This window comes from Micromesistius poutassou (genome assembly GCF_964030765.1).
Source record: "Micromesistius poutassou genome assembly, chromosome: 22".
Taxonomy (NCBI): Eukaryota; Metazoa; Chordata; class Actinopteri; order Gadiformes; family Gadidae; genus Micromesistius; species Micromesistius poutassou.
This window is the reverse complement of record NC_140292.1, coordinates 8,406,603-8,425,990: the sequence shown is the minus strand read 5'-3', so window position 1 is coordinate 8,425,990 and position 19,388 is coordinate 8,406,603. Positions and strand designations below refer to the sequence as shown.

Below are 19,388 nucleotides of genomic sequence, written 5' to 3'. Positions count from 1 at the left end.
TATATTGAAATATATTGTATCACTGTGTTTTGCATTATATTCTATTTTGGATTAAGCAGAAGAGAGAAAAAAAGTTGGATATCGTCTCTCTGAAGATCAAAACTTTAAAACATAAAGCGACAGTAGAGAACTAATTTAGAAAGATGCAAAACAACCTCAATATCAACACAGTTAAGGATGCTATGTTAAAGCTCATTAGAGTCTAATTGAGTTGAAAAATGTTTTTCCAAGTCACTAATTGTATTGCTATTGCTAAATATTGCTTCACATAAAACTCAAGCATATAACTTGTATCCTTATCCCACAGAGGTAAAATACACCTTCTTAACCTTCCATCATGTTTGCAATTTAACCGACAGATAACCATAACTATGTAAAATCCCTCTATACATTTGGCACAATATCCTTATGTCTTCCATTGTGACAGAAAGTTTAGAATCCTATATTCCTAATGGTACATTTAATCACTGTTTGTATTGATTTAAAGCTGCTTACCTGTGTGGAAGGTGTGGCTGCGTTGTTCCTCTGGCCCTGCTGTGTTCTTCCACTCCTGCTACCCTGCGTTGCCATGTTTAAAACTGCCCCGTGATGTCAGCACGACTTCATTTGACTAACTCAATAAAAGAAGCCACATGTAATCCAGCAAACACTCAGAAACAGACACAGTCAGGTCCCGAGTGAGTGAGTGAGTGTGTTTGTGAGTGATTGTGTTGTGTGTGTGTGTGTGTGTGTGTGTGTGTGTGTGTGTGTGTGTGTGTGTGTGTGTGTGTGTGTGTGTGTGTGTGTGTGTGTGTTTGTGTTTGTGAGTGATTGTGTTTGTGAGTGAGTGTGTTTGTGAGTACTTGTTTGTGAGTGAGTGTGTTTGTGAGTGAGTGTGTTTGAATACCTTTAAAAGAGTCATTATCCGTTTCATAGGACGTATATACTTTAGACTTCATGTGTTATCTTTACTTTAAAACAGTTTATGTTGACACTTCATAGCAAAAGGTAACGTTTATTAAAATGTTAAACTTTATCCTTCACTCGTCCAGTTCAAAGGTCAAATAGTAACCAATGTTGTGCAGCTAATTAAATTACTGATGTCTAAATTTGTTCTCCTTCAATAATTTTTATTAACATTTGCATTAACTGTATTTTAAAATAAACAAAAACACGTACTTGAACAAGGAACAGCACAGTGCACATATAAACAAACGTAATAAAAACCCTTTCTTCAACGCATGACATATTCCACTCTAAATAAATCAAACCAAAGCATTATCGGTGGAAAGAAGACCGTTTGCGCCCTAGCGCTGCACAGTCAATATCCTGCCTCCTCACATGTCCCTCAAAGTACCTTTGACCTCTGGCTTTTAATAGGATTGTCAGTTAAACGCATTTCTTCCCAGTAAAGATCTATGAAGGACTATAATTAGGGACATTCTGAATGAGGCCTAAAGTACTCATCTCCCCGCTCAAGATCTGCACCACATGATGAACACAGATTTAATTAATGCTCTTTAATTAATTAAAAACTTGCTTGACGACCATAGCTTTTCAACCAATCTTTCTGACTTCTGAGGCCATGTGCCATCAATGTAATCGTTGTAATTACAAACCAATGTAATGCTCGGGCCAGAACAGTGCATCACAATTTTTTTTTTTACAATATCAAACAGATACAATACTGATAGAGGCTATTCATAAATTGCAAGTGTTCCAAATACATGTGCGTACGGTTATATGATCCAGGGTTGTGTTTGCATACAGCAGTCGAGATGAACACTGTGAGGAGGACGTAGCGGGGGGTCTTGTGGGGTTGAGAGAGCAAGAGAAGGACAGCCACAGCATTCACAACGACTCTAGGAAGCCTGCGGTGCAACGTAATAGCATTAAGGTCAAGGTTAAGGCACTTAAATACTAACCCAACACAAAAACCATGTCTTTAACGGAACACACAAAACAGCAGCAGCCCGTGAACAACCCTTCACTCAGGAGAAAGGTTTAGATAACCCATTCATAAATATGAATTAAATTAAGTGGCAGGAGAGAAGGCCTATAGCTTACAGCTCTGCATAATTACATGGATGGTCAGAGGATAGGGTCGAAAGTATAAAACCTGACCCCCAAATAGGTGACTTATTCAACTAATTTCATTCAAGTCACATCGATACATTGTCGCAGTGGCAGGGGTATTAAACCCAAACGATAAGTATCAGGCCATAACTTATACTTAGAAACTGTGCTTTCAGTAAACCTTCTTACTGTGCATGGATACCCTGTCCCATGGACCCCCAGAGAGCTCAGGCATTACATCTTCTGTTTTGATTCAAACTGCTCCTTTAAAAATAGAAGGGATCATGTGTTTTGATTTGATTTCCTTTGGCCATCTTGTTTCAACACTTCTCCTGCTTGTGGTTAATGAGTTGCCTATTGCATGTTTCATTATGTAGTGTTTGACAATATCTCAAAATAATCATGGTATATAGTTTCTAGAAATATTAAAAAGAGACATTCTTTTTAAACCCCTTGTCTAATAATGTACATCTGAAGTACATTATATGAGTACAGGTAAATCAAATTTGACAATAAGTGAAAATGATTAAGTAGAAATTTACATTCCCTTCAACAAAGAGCATAAAAAAGGAAATAAAGTTAAATACTTAAATAATCGCATTCATTCATCACCTTCATCATCCTCTCCAAAGACCACAGCATGCATAAGATGCAAGGATATAAGTGAATTATTAAGGTGTACAAAAGAAACGGGCATGATGAGGATCATCATGGCGTGCTCTCTACTGAATTAACATCTGGGATATGGCGACATGACAATAGTCAATATTTCAATTAGGAAAAAAATCCACTTCAACGTGAAGTGAAGCCAACTTTCTCAAGCAGCTTTCCCCTATAAGTATATCCTACTTAGGAAAGGTAACACGACGCGTGGTATTCAAGAGTCCCAACATTCTTCAAACTCAAGGGCTTCGCCATGACAAAATGGCCGCTTTGCGACCAAAGTGTAGCACAGCATCGAGCTTCCATCGCCTCAGGGTGTGCAGCGTGCTCAGCCGAACCAGCCCAACGTCTCCCACACCATCCCACAATGCACCACTGCCTGCAACCAGTCGATAATACAACGTGAATGACTGAGTCCTGTTTTCCTCCAGCCTGGGCCCCACAAGTGTGTTCGATAGCCCTGCGAACGCGCCAATTTTGATTTAGTTTCAAGTTTATCGTGGCGTTGACGCACCACGCGGTCACAGTTGATACATCGACGGGAGGAGCCACCTAAGAGCCACACAGAAAGCTTAGACACGAGATGACCTTTGTTGAATGGTTGACATCTTATGGAGAAGGATGAGAGCGTCCGTTAGGGAATGACTAGATGATCACAGTTCACTGGAGATGCTGGGATGGACCCGCAGTTCAACGCCACTCCTTCAGCTCCGACGCAGAATTTGGACTTCTTTTTTCAACGTTTTTCTACACAGTATACTGTGTATACGGTGCACAGCCAGAAACACTCAGCTTCTTTGTCGTCGTCGGGTGGCCAAGGAAACGCCCCCCCCCATCCGCTGTCAAAGTTTGGTCAAAAAGTGTCTCGTCAAGGTGGCAACACGCACACCCACACACTCACACCCAGCGGGCTCTACTTGACGAGGGAACAGGACAGGGAGCCGTCCTGGAGGGCGGCGTGCGCCGCTGACCCCACACAAACCAGCCCCTCGTCAACCAGCTCCACGCGGGCTGCACCTCCCTCCTCCTCGTCGTACTGGATCTCCTGTGCTCCGTCGGGGACCTCCGCACTAGACGATGCGTCTGGGGCTGCTGCTGCTGCTGCTGCTGCTGCCGCCGCCGCCGTTGCCGGGGAAACGCAGACCCCCTGAATGCACGAGGCGCATCGGCAGCGATGGCCGCACGGCAGGGTGCAGCTGACGGAGATGGGCACGGCGGCGGTGGAGGAGGAGGTGGTGGTGGCGGTTGCGGTCCTGGGGGGGTCCAGTGTGATGGAGGGCAAGGCGCCGTGGCGGGAGGTGTAGAGGCGGTGGGTGCGCCCCGCGCCGGGCCGGTCGCACAGCCAGCCCTGGGGGAGACGCAGGCACTCGGCGCACGACTGGTAGGACGGCTTCACCTTGAAGGGGTTCTGGGAGCCCAGGCTGTCCTGCAGGGGGGTGGGGGGGAGAACATGGTGAGACACAGGGTGACTTCAAGCTGTCGCTGTTTGCACTTTAACCGTTTTCTATTTTGGCTCATTACAATAATCGCTAACCCATGATGCGTTTGAATAAAAATAATAAATAATAATAAAACATTAGACTTATGCCGCGTTCCAGGGACACTTTTTAGCCCGTAAGTTACGAGCTGGAACTGGGAGTACATCGATCTGGTACGAGTTCACTGGTAGTGAGTTGCGGGTTTGCGTTCCATGGCACTTTCACAGGTAGAAGGGAACGCACCATTATATAGTGCTTTTCTAAATACTTGTTTTACAGAGTGAACACATATTACAATCATTATATAAGAACGTAAAATAAGTAAAAAGTTAAAAATAATTATATTAAAGATAGAATAGGGTAAAATAAAATAGGTAGCAAAAAAGCTAGGAAGGGTAGGGGAGACAAGGGAAGGAGGTTATGTGGTGAAAGCAATCTTGAAAAGGTGGGTTTTGAGGGCCTGTTTAAATGGGAGTGTGGGAGTGTGAAGGCCCATATTAAGGCCATATAACTAGTACACATAGAACCACACAGAACCAGGACTAGATCCGCAGTACTCACGTCAAAGGCGGCGGGGCAGCTGCGCTTGCCGGCCAGACGGTTGCTATTATTGGTGTTGAGGTTGGCCAGGCCCAGCCGGCCCTCAGACTCCTCCCCCACCGCCGCCGCCGCCCCGCCGGACCCCCGGGCCAGGGCGGCCATCTCCTCCTCCTCCTTCTGCGCCTCCTCCTCGTCCTCCTCCTCCAGGGTGCTGAACTCCAGCCGCAGCCGCACGTCCTCCATGGGGTCCAGGCGGCCGCAGGACGTCTGCGCCGCCGTGCCCTCGCCGCCCGGCGCCAGGTGGGCCACGGGGAAGCCCTCGTCCTCCAGCAGGGCGTCCCGCTCCACGTCCTCGATCTCAATGAAGATGCGCTCCATGCCCAGCAGGGGGGGCCCGCGCACCGGCGTGGAGGGGCCGCTCTCCAGCGCCGAGTCCGACAGCCGCCGGAAGTAGTAGTTGTAGTTGAGCGGGTCCAGGGGCTCCACCTCCAGGCTCATGCCGCTGGAGCAGCCCCACGCCTCCTCCTCCTCCTGGGAGGAGCTGGTGAGCACCGGGGTCTCCTCGCCCGAGACCTCCAGGGCGTCCCCGCCCGACGCCTGCCCGTCGTCGGAGGTCTCCGGGTCCGTCTCCGACCGCCAGCCCTTGTTGCGCCGCTGTTTGCTTTCGAGCGGGAAAAAAAACAGGATTAGTGGATTCATTTCTGATCCTGGGAGGAGAGATGTTGCGGTTTTGGTGAAACAAACATCTGGCTGAGGAGGTTGATTCCGGTCTAGTCAAACCGGGTGTCGATGAAGGTGTGTTTACACAGGAAGTGGGCTTTGTTCGATTATAAAGGAGCTTTCTTGAAAAGTAAACCTCATGACTACGCCAGGTTCATTTAACATGTTGGCGTTGAGGTCCATGTTGAGGAACATCTAGACCACAACGACGGTACACCCGCAGACTAAGAGTCGGGACCACTAAAGATTACAACACTAGCTTTTGCCAGGAACTTTGTATGTGGAATCCTTCTGGGCTTTGAGAAGGGCAAGAAAAATTATGGTAGACCCCTCACATCCAGGTATTGCCATGTTTAACATACTCCCTTCCGGAAGAAGGCTTCGGCTCCCGAGAACGGCAAAATCCCGGCATCGCCTGAGCTTTTTCCCCACGACCGCTAGGCTGCTCAACGATAGCTAAATACCCCACACGGACTGAATGCACTGTTTGCACTTTTTCTGCTATTTATATTACTATCATCATCATTATCAGTATTACTACTTACAGCACCTATCATTCCCATTGCACTGTTGTCTTCTCATATCATGTCTTGCCCTAAATGTCTTGTCTGTCAACCACATCCATGCATAACTGGCTGTAAAAAATTCCAATTGTGTTTACACTATATGGCAATAAAATGTACCTTGAACCTTGAACCTTGGAAAATCACCAGTTACAGAGATCACAAATTGGATAGCTTCACCACATGCACGTGTACAGTCATTTGAAACACCCCTACATTCAAACAAGAACACAATCATCTCCTCGAAAAACTTTTACAGTAAATAACAAGTCAATAAAAGTCGAACGGTGCAGTGAGTCATTTGGTAAAAGGCAGCGTGAGCAGGTTGGGTTCCTATCCCACAGCGGGGCGTCAGCGCACTCACCTGGGGTTGAGGATCCCCTCGTACTCGGCCAGCTGCCTCATGAAGCCGGCGTTGGGCTGGGCGGCGGCGCGCTTCTGCTTGACGTAGTTGAAGGCCTCGTCCAGGGCCCAGCCGTACTCCTTCATGGCGTAGGCCACCACCGTGGCCACCGAGCGGCTCACCCCCATCTTGCAGTGCACCAGGCACTTGGAATGGTTCTTCCTGCGGGGGAGGAAGAGGGGTGTGAGATTCTGTGGGTTCACTCTGCGTAACGGTGTTGGGTCGATCCCGGTGTTACGCTTCCAGCAAAAGCAGTTAGGGGATAACTGCTTTTTTGCTTTGAGGTTGTATCGTGCTCTGTGAATAAGATGTGTAAGAATGTACATTGACGAAAGTCTACAGATGAATGAAGGGAGTATGCCATGAAAACAATACACACACACAGGATGAAACTGATATCGAAGCAAATGAATAGATTTGCTTCGATATTTTTACCATAAATTTATTTTTCATTTGTTAATTAATTTCTTAATTACCAAATAAGGATAAAGGATAAAAAATAAAAAGCAGCATTGAGTGCTGGAGACTCATGTCCCCTGGGGGACCATGATGTGAGCTCTCACTTGGCCTTGGCGATGAAGCTGTAGGTGTCGTTCCAGTGCGCCAGCAGGTCCGTGGACTCCTCGTCATAGACCAGCACGTTGTGGTAGGACAGCGTCCCTGGGAAGAAGTTGTCAATCTCCTGGGCCATGTTTAAGATGTACCCCACCCTGCGGAAACACACACAGGCACGCACACACTTAGTCAATGCTCTTTTATATTCAATCTTTACACTCCTGGCAGCTGTGTTGGCTTTGCTTTCATAAGATCATTTGGTGATTTTGACCTTAATCTAAATCTAAAACTATTAATGATGACTATGAATCATGAAGGTCCTTACACGTGTATGTAAAGACAGATCTCTGAATGTGAAACCACTTGCTTACCCACAATCTTGAAGTTCTTCTAGGTTGGAGGCGTTCCACTCTGATCCCTGTAAAAAGGGAAGAAGCTTGTTCAGAATAATGGTTGTGGTGAAACATGTTAGCTTTCCTGGTTACGGATGCATAGCGCTGGACAAACTTAACATAAGGCTAACAGTGGCACCTCGACAAACTAGCATAACTATGGCCTTTAGCTTTGGATGATGCAGCCAGTAGGGTTCTCACCAAGTAGAGGTGGTCAAAGATGAGCGTGGCCTTGTCCAGCTGGCCCAAGACCAACAGCATCTCCTTATCCATGAACTCCTTGTACTCCTTCAGGCTGCAGCTCATGTGCTGCTCCAGCAGGCTGCGGATCTGAATCACAACACCACACATGCAGAGTGGAGGCCATTTTCACAAGGTTTCATAGAGCAGAATTTATGCATCATGTAATTTATGGATCATATGTATACACCTACAGTTATACAGTACAGTAATTATATTTTTAACTACTACTGCAAATTGAGAGGATTTTTTAAATTAAGTGAAAACTATTTTGTTAATTTAATGTTATTTATTGATGATTATTTTATGATTGATGATGATTTTTTTATATACAGTTTGAGGGCTCTACATTTCAGTGGTAAGAAACAAGTGGACCCATTTACAACACGCAGGTCATTATGTGCCCCTAAAATGACTTTTTGTTCATTAACTTCAGACTTCAGAGCACAGTGCTCCAGTCAAGTGAAGTCAGCTTGGATCCCTGTGGATACATGGTGCGACCCCATCAATTACTACAACACTAAAAGACTAGGACAATGTTATGTCTTAGTGTGTGTATCATTTGAACCATCGCAATGACACTACCACAATGACACCTCATCCGTTGCGTACCTCTTTAGACGTCACGTTCTCCAGGTCTTGGTCCATCATGATGCTACGTAGCTTAGCTTTTATCAAACACTCCGTTCTCTCCCTCTCGGTGGGCCTGTGGTGAGCATCACGGTGCAACACACAAGGAGAGTTTGAAATGAAAGTTAGCATGATAGTGTGGACCAAAATAACCCAATGTGAATTATACATTAGTTAACAAAGCATTACATCTTCATTTCAACCAGTCCCATTTGAACACAAACACTCCAGTGGCAGTAATCCCTGGGCTCCTCAAACCACCTCAACTGTACTATGCTACAGCTCATTTGACCTCACATCCCCAGCAGTAAAGCTGGTCATCATCCATCTTAAAAACAGCACACTTACAGCACACTCACAGCTAGCTTGTCAAGACAGTTGGTCTACTGTGTTTGTCTAGTCCACATGCCAAGTAGTCCAATGAGTCAATGCAATAATTCTGGAATGAAGGTTTAAATGCTATCGGCCTACTATGATCTGCTAGATGTGATCAGCGATCAGCTCATTGAAAATTCAATAACAGTCAAATGTTTGCCTTGTGAGGTGAGCATATGGTGTGTGTGTGTGTGTGTGTGTGTGTGTGTGTGTGTGTGTGTGTGTGTGTGTGTGTGTGTGTGTGTGTGGTATGTGTGAGTGTCTTACTGGTCCACAGCCATGGCGGGTGAGTCCGGCCGTATGGACTCCAGATCCGTCATGGCATTCCACTCGTTGACACAGCTCTGCTCCGAGGACACGCGGCTGTCGTAGAAGCCGGTCCAGGTGAGGGCCCCGCTGCCCGGGTAGTGGTGGTAGCGGCAGGCCGCCTCTTGGGCCTTGTGGAGGACCTGCAGGGCGGACCTGGGGGTCGCAGAGACACAAGGTCCTCATGGGGGGGGCTGGATGGCTGATATTCAAAACTTCAGGATTGTTTAACAAAGGGATGTTCCATAAGTGCACGTGGATGTAGAAAACATTGGAAAAAGGTTCTGTTGGACATCAGTATGAAAGGAGCAGCCTCTATATGTCTGTATCTGTTTGTGAGAAGCTGTGTGGCTGTGTGGGATGCCAGCCACATCTTTACTCTAGGTACATTTACTTATTTAATGGATATTTACTAAAACACGAGTCAGATTGCTGGATCCCTGGCACAACCCGCTCTAAAACATGACTTCAGATTGGTTTCCATTGGTTTCCTGCAATCTGATAACACTTCCTGGACAATTCAGTCTGACTACCAGACTACCAGATTGAAAGAAAGAGTTGGAAAATATTTGAGATGAACTGTAAACTCTCACCTTTGTGTCATGGCTTGTCCCAAGTTTAGTTCCACAAACATTACTTAAAAATGTCCGCCCCTCTTCTACACCTCTTGCCAGTGTGGGCAGAGCTGGAAAACACCGTAGAAAACACCAGAAGGAGGTGTACACAAAGAGGGACAGCCATTTTAGGCAAAGAAACTAGACGGACAAGCCACACAGCAATAGGATGTTTATTTCAACCAATTGGTTTAAAGTGTAAGAATTCACCAGGTTCAACACAAACGATCAGGATTCCTTTACCACCTGATGTTTAAATCAAGAAAACATTTAGCGTGTTTCCAACATCCCACAAAGTGGACTGTGAAGCACAAACATGGATGATCATTTACTTCGGAAACCAACTTATATAAAAAATCCACTGCAAATGCCATCCAACTGCAGTTTGATATGTGCACGGTTGTGAGAACAACGCTGGAAATTGCTAGAGAACAGTATAGAAGGATACAACAAGGACAGACAGGCAGAGCCTTTCATTCGTGTTCTCTCTGTGTACACACCACACCAGTCAGGTTCAACACCATGAGACACACGGGTATCAAAGTCAACCACAAGAGAAGGACTTCCAGGAGAGACATCCACAACTCACCACATGGCTTGGACAGACACAGGCTTGAACAGGTGCGACCGCCCCCCTGCAGTGTTTACACTGAATCCTCTGGGGGGGGGGAGCAGAGACAGGGGCAGAGGTTAGGGGCTGTCTGTCTCTCCATTGGGCGAGGTGCAAGGTTATTATAAACGAAAAGTAACGGAATTACGAAAACTAGGTGTGAAAAGACATTGGCGATATCTGAAATAAAGTTAAAAGTTGAGGCTTTACAAAAAAGAAAAAAGAGTGAAACTGTATCCTGTGTTTTCAAAAGCTTTTTGTGTACATTGATATTCTGTGGATGGCAGTTCATCTCTATCATATTCTGTGGAGTTTTTATGACCTTTTTGAATCATTCACTAAACGAATCTAGCAAGCCTGCTTTAAAAATGTGTAAACTTGTAAAACTTAAAGTCAAAATGAACTAGAAATAAAGCTGAGTCAGAGGCTAGTTCACCAGCATGGGCTTCCATTCACATCACCAGCGACTAGAACATTCCTCCAGCCCCCCCCCCCCCCACACACACACACACACACACACACTTTCCACCAGCTCAGCAAGAACTAAACTGACACACACACACACACACACACACACACACACACACACACACACACACACACACACACACACACACACACACACACACACACACACACACACACACACACACACACACACACACTTTACTCCGCTGCTTTCAAACTGAAGGAAAACTAAAAACTCAAAACAGCCCGGTACTCCTAATCCTTGTTTATTTAATGGCATGCGATAAAGAAATGTTAAAGCATCCTCGCCAAAAAAGTATTATTATTAGTATTGAAAAGTATAAAAAGTATTATATATAATTATATACGTTTTATTATGGAAATAAAACAAAGGTAGCCTTTTTTTGCTCAAAGTAATAAATAATTGTTCTTAGTTCATAGTTTTAAAAGTAAATGCGTAGCCACAAGTCCCAGTGACGCCTGTCTCCAGTCAGCAAGGAGCCACGTACCCCTCTCCCTCCAGGCGGACGGCCGTGTCACTCCACAGCGGCAGCACCAGCCCCACGGAGCACGTCTTACTGTCAGGGAACAACGGCAAACACACACAATGTCCCTTTGGATCAATCCAAACACACACAATGTCCCTTTGGATCAATCCAAACACACACAATGTCCCTTTGGATCAGTCCAAACACACACAATGTCCCTTTGGATCAGTCCAAACACACACAATGTCCCTTTGGATCAGTCCAAACACACACAATGCAGCGATCAGGAAATCCTTCAGAAAGTTGAATTCAGAAGACGGGCATTGTGTGGGGGCGGGGCGGGGGGAGGGGGGGGGGGTCACCCACCTGTCTGTATCAGACAGGAAGTCCATGCCCAGCAGCATGTTCTCCTCTGCGTCCTGACAGCCGTGCGTGTAGACCACCACCAGGTAGCGCACGCGGTCCGTCCAGCTGCTCTCCAGGCGAACGGCCTGCAACGGCAACGCAGCGTTAACCCGGAGGGGGAACCCCGCAGACGAGAGGCGCCTGAACGTCACGACGTTAACGTCCGCCTGGGACCCGGGTACAAGGAACATAGCACGGCACGAGAGAGATGTGGTTTATCGAGGTGTGAGGGCACGTCATACTGACCAGTCTGACGCAGTCTTCAGACCGAAGCGTCTTCATCATGACTTCCAGGTGTTGAATTAAGTCGCCTGAAAATTAAGCAAAGCGGGAAGTTACAGAAGTCCCAGAATATCCTGCAACACTTCCATTTCTCCAGGCCGGGATGTGAGACTCCGATCGTTTGAAGACAGGTTGAAGAGTCAATACCTACTGTAGTGTTTCTATGTACTGTATGTCGTATTTAGGTATAGTACTTAGGTATGTAGCATCTTATCCTAGCTATCTCTGTTGTATATGGGGAATGGGTTTACCTAGCAATTGTTATTGCTTTGCACTTGGTTCTATGAACATCCTTACTGTACCGATATATTGTTTCACTTTCTTCTGACAAATGTACTTATTGTAAGTCACTTTGGATAAAAGCGTCTGCTAAATGCCCCAAATGTAAATGTAGTGTTTCAGTGGGAGGCCTAGGGGGGCCGTACCTGTGAAGGAGTGCTGTGTTGAGGTCAGAGGTCGGTTCCCACAGCCCTCCTGCCGCAGGAACAGAGCAGCTCCTTTGACCATGACAAAGCTGGTCTGGAGGAGGCTGAGGAACACATGCAGGTGGGGTTCCCTGTCAGAGCGGCTGGCTCAACAGGGCTTTGGCTTTGCCCGCTACAGAAACAACCTGAGCGTGGTGTGGACTGGACTAGACTCAGAACATCGGTCATTGGCTCAGCAAAAAAGGCACATTACTAAAAAATTGCATTCTCCTTGAAGTGCAACGGATCTCTCTCAACAAACTATTCATTGTTGTTTTGGGAAATTGTTATAGCTATCACCTTCGTTCTAATTAGTTTTCTAGAGATTGCATTTGTGCAATCTAAAAAACTGTTTGGAAAACAAACACATCCAATACAAATTAGTTTACAAAACACTTAAGGAGTGGGAGGGTGAAAAGTCCACCCACTCATTTGACCAGCTACTTAACCCTAACCCTTTTGGCCTAACAGGCAAGTAAAGGCAGATACAGACACTTGCATCATAAAGTATTGCTCTAGTCTATTGAAAATCTATCAATTCCTTTGAAAAACGTTGCCCTCAGTGTTAAAGGTGGAAAACCCTAAATTATGTCATAAAGTAAAAAAATTGAAACTGAACTAAGGCAATCTTCTCTTATTATCTGCTCTGAATGCTACCCACAGACAGCAGCTTATCTCTCCTTCCCAGCTCGTGCTCGGCCAATCAGCTGCCCCGCTACCTCCTACTCCACAATGGGCCTTATTCACCTAGCGGCCATCTTGGTTCTACAGACTGGTTGTGTGGGAGGAAAATGAATGCCGAAGTCCACAATCATGAACCCCACACTTGACTGTAAGTTTAAACATTCTGCCTCTGGCTTGGGAGATTTTAAACAACTAAACTTCAACTAAAATATCACAGAATTCAATTAAATTAAATTCAAGCTTACCTCTGATTATTTGTCTGGTCGTCATCATTCCCGAAACCCTAAAGAGGCCAGAGATATTGAAATAGTAATCATGAGGGAGAGAACCACCATTTTATCATAATGTTTAGTCCACGTCGATGGTTCATATGAGGTCACCAACAGCCCGGCGGCACGCTAGCACACCTAGGAAGTAAGTAAGAAGGACCTACAAACTCTGTGGGGTGTTGTTGAAATGTGCGCTTGTATAGCTAATTGTATCTTCAATTATGGTTAAAAAAGAGTGGTAAAAACATTGTATTACACTGTAATACAATGTGATTAAAGAAAAAAACATTTCATAAATCTTGAATTTGTGTGGATAATTATCAACTACTTATCTATTCGCCACTGTGCTGTTTAGAAAAAAGTTTCAAACAGAATCTTATCCTACCCTATAAGCATTCATTACCATATTCCCTACCTGTTATCTCCATGAAATAGACAATAAAACCCAATATGTTTACAGTTTAATTTACTTTTCTTCTTTTTTGAATAAAATGTTAGGGCAGATGGAAAATGCATCCAATATGAATACCATTCACCATAAACCCTTTAATGTAACATTACAAAACCAAGATAGACGAATCACAACTTAAATCAAAATACAATTTTGTAGATAGTCGATTGGTGGTGCAAACTCTATTAGTTGATGCAAATTCTATTAGAAATGGATGTGATGTAGGCCTACACAAGGCGAATGCATGGGCGCCACCTAGTGGCTATAAATGGTCAGTGTCCGAGCTTCTTTCTGCTACACGGGGCCACGTGACGCAGAAACTTGAACCCGTCACCTGCAGATGGCTACTCAGCAGAACGCTCGTGTAGCCCACACATCATGACATCACCTGGGCGCACTTCACTGGACATTGCAGCTTACTACTTATTTCAACAGTGACGTAAACGTTGCATTGACTGGGGTAACACAACGAGGACGAGATTTTTTTTTTCTGTACTTTTGGTCTTTTAATTCAGGCAGCTCACCCACTGTCGCAGATGGTAATTCCCACTTTGTTTTGGTAGTTCCTCTCTTAGTATAATTCTGTTTAAAAGCCACAATATAATTGTCCTTCTGCCAAATTTGAGCAAAATTCGCCTTTTTTTTCTGTGTTATGTGTGCGCCCTACTCTAGTATCAAACTCTATTGACATGGGTCTGTCACATTAACCCGTCAACGCAACAGAACGATATTTTCAAATGGGATGTTTATTCCCTGCTAGTAACGGAGTCACGACTTGCGCCGATGACTTGGCGCTTGAGCGGTCCACTCACCTCCCCCGTGTTACTGGTGCTGATGCCAGCCGAGGATGCTGCGTTAGAGACGGGGGTGCGCTGCAGCGTCACCAGGGCCATGGTAGGGAAGCGAGGGCCAGTGAAGATGTGCGGAGATTGTCTCTGTCACCGGGGAGAAAATCCCAACCCAGGAACGCATCAAGTAGTACCTGAAGAGAAATCCCTTATTTTTGGTTCCAGTACGGTAGGCGCGGTGGTTACAAGGTAGTCCTGATCAACGCATACTTGTGTAGGCTTTCGATAATTTCTCCATTTGGATCCCGATGCTTTCAAATAGAGAAACAAAACATTGCGGGTTGCATGCGGCGCATAAATGACATGCAGCTTTGAGGAACGCCTGCGATTGGCTGGCCGAAAGTGCGCGTGGGCTGTCATTGGGCCAATGTCGTCAAGGTGACTGTGGACAGACTAGATACCAGATAAATAATAATAACGCTACAGAGGGATGAAAAGTCACTTAAAACATGTTTAAAACAATGCGCACTTGTATCGCCAAATGCATTTATGGTCTATATTCAAAATGAAGCGTCACAATTTCTATCCATCTTCTATAACGAATCCTTTAAGAAAGCCTTAATGCAGATATCGGAGACAGGCCCGTCAATAATATATTGATAATTAAAAAGTATTTTATATAAAAATCTTTTATTGATGACATTTTTTTATTTCAGATTGTTTTAAATATATTGGTTTCAGATAATAATAAATATATAAAATCCAGTTTGTGTCCAAGTCCTCTCCAGGACTCACAGGAAACCATTCAATATCCTAATGAGGAATTACAAAATTTAACCAAATATGTTATTGTCCCATATTCAATCTAATATGTTAGGATGCTGTGGGCTCCCTGATTTTTTCAGTGGTCAGTGGAGCCAAAGCTGTGGTGTGGCATTGCTTGTCATGTGTTAGTGTGTGTTTTTTGCATCAGTTTGTGGGTCCACGCTGGTCGTGTCATGCTCTGCCGGGTCCTGGGGAGACTCCTGCAGAGTCAGACCCCGGCCGGTGGTCCCGACGGGCAGACACACGGACGGCCCAGACCGCCAGTAGGGTTAGGTGTGAAGATGTGCTGATCAGCACCTACAAGAGCCAACGCATTCAATGGTCCCATATCCTTTCTACCAGTTTTTCTCTATGTATATATTTCTATATTTTCTATAAATCAATAGGGCTCCTATACCCCTTCTTCAACACAAACCAGAAACTACCCCCTGGATCCTTGCTCACGTCTTGATAGCTCAGGAGAGCTAGGTGGTGGAAACAGACTTGAAATACCTGTTGGTCGGTCACTAGCTTCTTCAACAGCTGGTGCACATCTGTAACAGCCCTGCAACAGTGCAGCTCTCCACCAAGGTATCATCAGGGATGTATATTTAATGTTAAGTGCTACAGAAAGCACTTTATTCTACTGTCATTGTTACTTCTTCAAAAGAAATGTAACATATTTAGGTGAGGTTTTGATTGTATCAGGACAATGATTCATCCATCCAAGTGAATATAGTATCAAAATATCAAACACATCAACTACTTTACTCATCATAATCTATTAAAAGACAACATGCAGAGCCCATTGGTAATCATCAGGAAAATGGCTCTGTGTACAATTTAAAATGATGGGGTGGTACTTATTACATTGTTCATCTGCATGCAACCATTGTTTGTCAACTGAAACAACACCATCTTTTTCTTTTGTGGTTTTGGTTCAGCATGCAACAATACAATTGAAAGAAGGTGTACTTTGGGTTGTATGTGTGTGGTGCTAACAAAGCAGAAGGCGATGTAGAGCACAAAGGGTTCGGTGGACAGCCCAAGGAGCCATCGCCAGCCCAAAGTGGCCATGATCAACAGGGCCAGAACCACCCTACCAATTCAGAATACAAGGTCACTCTGAAAGTAGGGTTCTGAAAGTAGGGTTCCATAACTCATTGAACACAAGCAAAAATACAGAATATCAGTAAAATCCTGTATTGGTGGGTTTCCCTACTCGTAAGACTGAATGAGTCTGACTCGTAAGACTGGACGAGGAAGTTATGTTACCATTTAAGTCACTATAAACCTTAAATCTTAATCATAAATCTTATTAATCAGCCTATTTAGGTATAGTTTCAACATGGCAGAGCCAAGTCCTCAAACTCCTAACACCTGGAGCGTAGTTATATGATAGTCAGTTCAATGTTGTGAGTGCGTTGTGCATGCGTTGCCAGGGGTTACAGACACCAGGCCCACCAGGCCTTGCAGAACCAGAATCCAGTTGTACGTCGGTGCTAAAGCACTGAGCAGTCTAAAGTAGAAGGTCCATACCATACTCATCATCAGACCTCATAGAAAAGGGAAAAGAAACATGACGCAATCGTAGCCCCCTTATGGCCACGGTACAATGATGCACCGAATTTACACTCATAGTAAATCAATATAAAAATATCCTTAACCGGGAGCCGTTCTTGGACACAGGTTGTATCAACTCTACTCTTGAACGGTAGGTAGTTAGAGGCAGAGTCTGGAAATCTATGCTTAACAGAAGGGCAACCAAAAGTCTTTTGGAATGAAAGATCTGGTGTTAATATTGGTCTGTATATCAAAACAGAAAACACTTGCTGAACATCATAGTATCAACATTAGCATACCCATCCATCCAAGCAACCTGCTGAACCAGCAAAACGACCCGATAGGCTGGCAGCCAAGGCCCTCTGGAAGTGACACATGATCTGGTTAAGGACCATTTAGGTTGTTCTGCTAGTTCACCAGGTGGGGCCGTGCAGTCAAGATTAGGCTCCAGCTTCTTCCTCATCAGGATATTCATTTTATTGATTTGCGTTTCCGAATGAAATCACGAAATGCAGAGGGAAACGTTGTGTGAACTAGCGGGATGAAGATGGTCTCACGTGGAACAAGAACAATTGGAAAAAGAGAATGTAATTCAGGATTTAACATAATTGACAGTTGATATTTCCAAACACTGGAACACACAGTGTGAACTTAAGCCCTCGATGCAGTGCTATATTTAGTACAACATGTTTCATCCATCATGGAATTACTCTATCACTAAGAGCAACCAAAGGTCGATCAGCTAAATCACAACTCTTCTCTATCTTGGGACCACAGTGGTCGAACGAGCTCCCTGCTGATGTCAGGACTGCAGAGTTGCTCACCAGCTTCTGCAAACGACTCAAAACCCACCTGTTCAGAGTTCACCTAGACTCTACATAGCCATTCAGTCTCTTATTTGTCTGTTGCACTATTGTTTGTTGTACGTCCTGGCACTTAATGAACGCACTTAATGCAGGTTGTATTCAGTCATTGTACTTAATTGTGTAGCATGTACTTAATTGTGTTGTGCATGCATGTTGTGTAGCATGTACTTAATTGTGTAGCATCTGCAGTAGCTAGCTATCACTGCTGTATACGGGGAATGGGGTTAGCCTGGCAATTGTTAGTACTTGCACTTTGTTCTATGAACATCTTTACTGTACCGACGGCGATATATTGTTTCACTTCTTATAACAAATGTACTTATTGTAAGTCGCTTTGGATAAAAGCATCTGCTAAATGCCCTAAATGTAAATGTAAATGTAATTATTTCCAAAGTACAGTACGTACATGGGTTATAAGACTCACAATCATGACTGCTGGCTCCAAATCTGGACAAGATAACCTAAAACCAGTCAGTCACCTGTTTGTGGAGATCAGGTGTATGTTGTGTCTTTGTCTGTTACACTCTAGGTCTCCTTTGCACCCCTGCAACAAGAAATGAGGTTAACCTTAGAAAAAAACTGAAAACGAGGACACCATGACGGCATGCAGGGGCAGTTACATTATGGGATGGTCATGATGCAGGTGTCCTGAATGGTAACTCCCCCCTCTATCTCTCTGCTCTCTTTCTATCCTTTCTCTCTCACCCATGTCCCCTACTCTCTTATCTCCCTCCATTTCTAAGGTCTCTTTCCTATATCTCCATCTTTTATCCCCCTCTCTCCATCTCCCCACTATCCTTCCCTTCTCTCTCTCCCACTCTTTCTCTCATTCTCTGTCCCTCTCTCTCTGTCTCTGTCTCTCTCTCTCGTTCTCTGTCTCTGTCTCTGTCTCTGTCTCTCTCTCTCTCTGTCTCTCTCTCTCTCTGTCTCTCTCTTGTTCTCTGTCTCTGTCTCTGTCTCTGTCTCTGTCTCTCTCTCTCTCTGTCTCTCTCTCTCTCTTGCAAACCACCTCTTCAATGCTACACCCTGGTGGGGTCTGCCGTCTCTGACTCAGACCCCCGCTCCATGGTCCCACCCTGGTCCCACCTTGGTCCCACCCTGGTCCCACCCTGGTCCCAGGACGACTGGTCGACATTGAGCATGACACAGTGGTTGTAAAACCTTTTACAAACCAGCATCGCCAACATGTACAGGCTGTACTCAGAGGTACGTTTTCATTATTATTATTATTTATAAAACAAAATTATTGTGATGAGTATTAGAAATGCTATTTATTCAAATGAAATGGTATTATTATTTATTTATTTAATATTTTATTTATAGCAAAGTACATCTATACAGGTCATGGGCCTCAGGGACATTATTGTTGGTTTGATTTGTCCGCATGAATGAATAAACTATTAGTGGTTTGAGATAAGATAAGGGGAGATAAGATATGATGTCATGTCTTGAGTGTTACTAACAAAACAACACAGGCCCTTTAAGGGGTGAGATTAAACTGACCATACAACCATTTAATTGTGTGTGTGTGTGTGTGTGTGTGTGTGTGTGTGTGTGTGTGTGTGTGTGTGTGTGTGCGTGTGTGTATGTACTGTATGTTGATCGCTGCAGCAATGATGCTCTATTATCTTGATTGGTGTTTTTTAAAAGGATCGTGGGTTTGATTTCACGAGTAGCAGATACAGATAGCAGCGTGCGTTGAATCTAAGACA

At 44.6% G+C, this 19,388-nt stretch overlaps 1 protein-coding gene across 1 annotated transcript; it reads right to left on the bottom strand.

The window, feature by feature from the left end:
• Positions 1 to 3,631: 3,631 nt before the first annotated feature.
• Positions 3,632 to 14,548, bottom strand: LOC311368060 (protein phosphatase Slingshot homolog 1-like; the record flags this gene model as incomplete). Its single annotated transcript, XM_084486944.1, has 15 exons — positions 3,632 to 4,144; positions 4,758 to 5,397; positions 6,384 to 6,584; positions 6,986 to 7,132; positions 7,349 to 7,395; positions 7,571 to 7,699; positions 8,222 to 8,315; positions 8,882 to 9,076; positions 10,124 to 10,192; positions 11,122 to 11,190; positions 11,467 to 11,591; positions 11,752 to 11,816; positions 12,213 to 12,316; positions 13,181 to 13,218; positions 14,468 to 14,548. The coding sequence occupies 15 exons, from the start codon at positions 14,546 to 14,548 to the stop codon at positions 3,632 to 3,634; spliced, it is 2,517 nt and encodes an 838-aa protein (XP_084343070.1).
• Between the last annotated feature and the right edge of the window lie 4,840 nt (positions 14,549 to 19,388).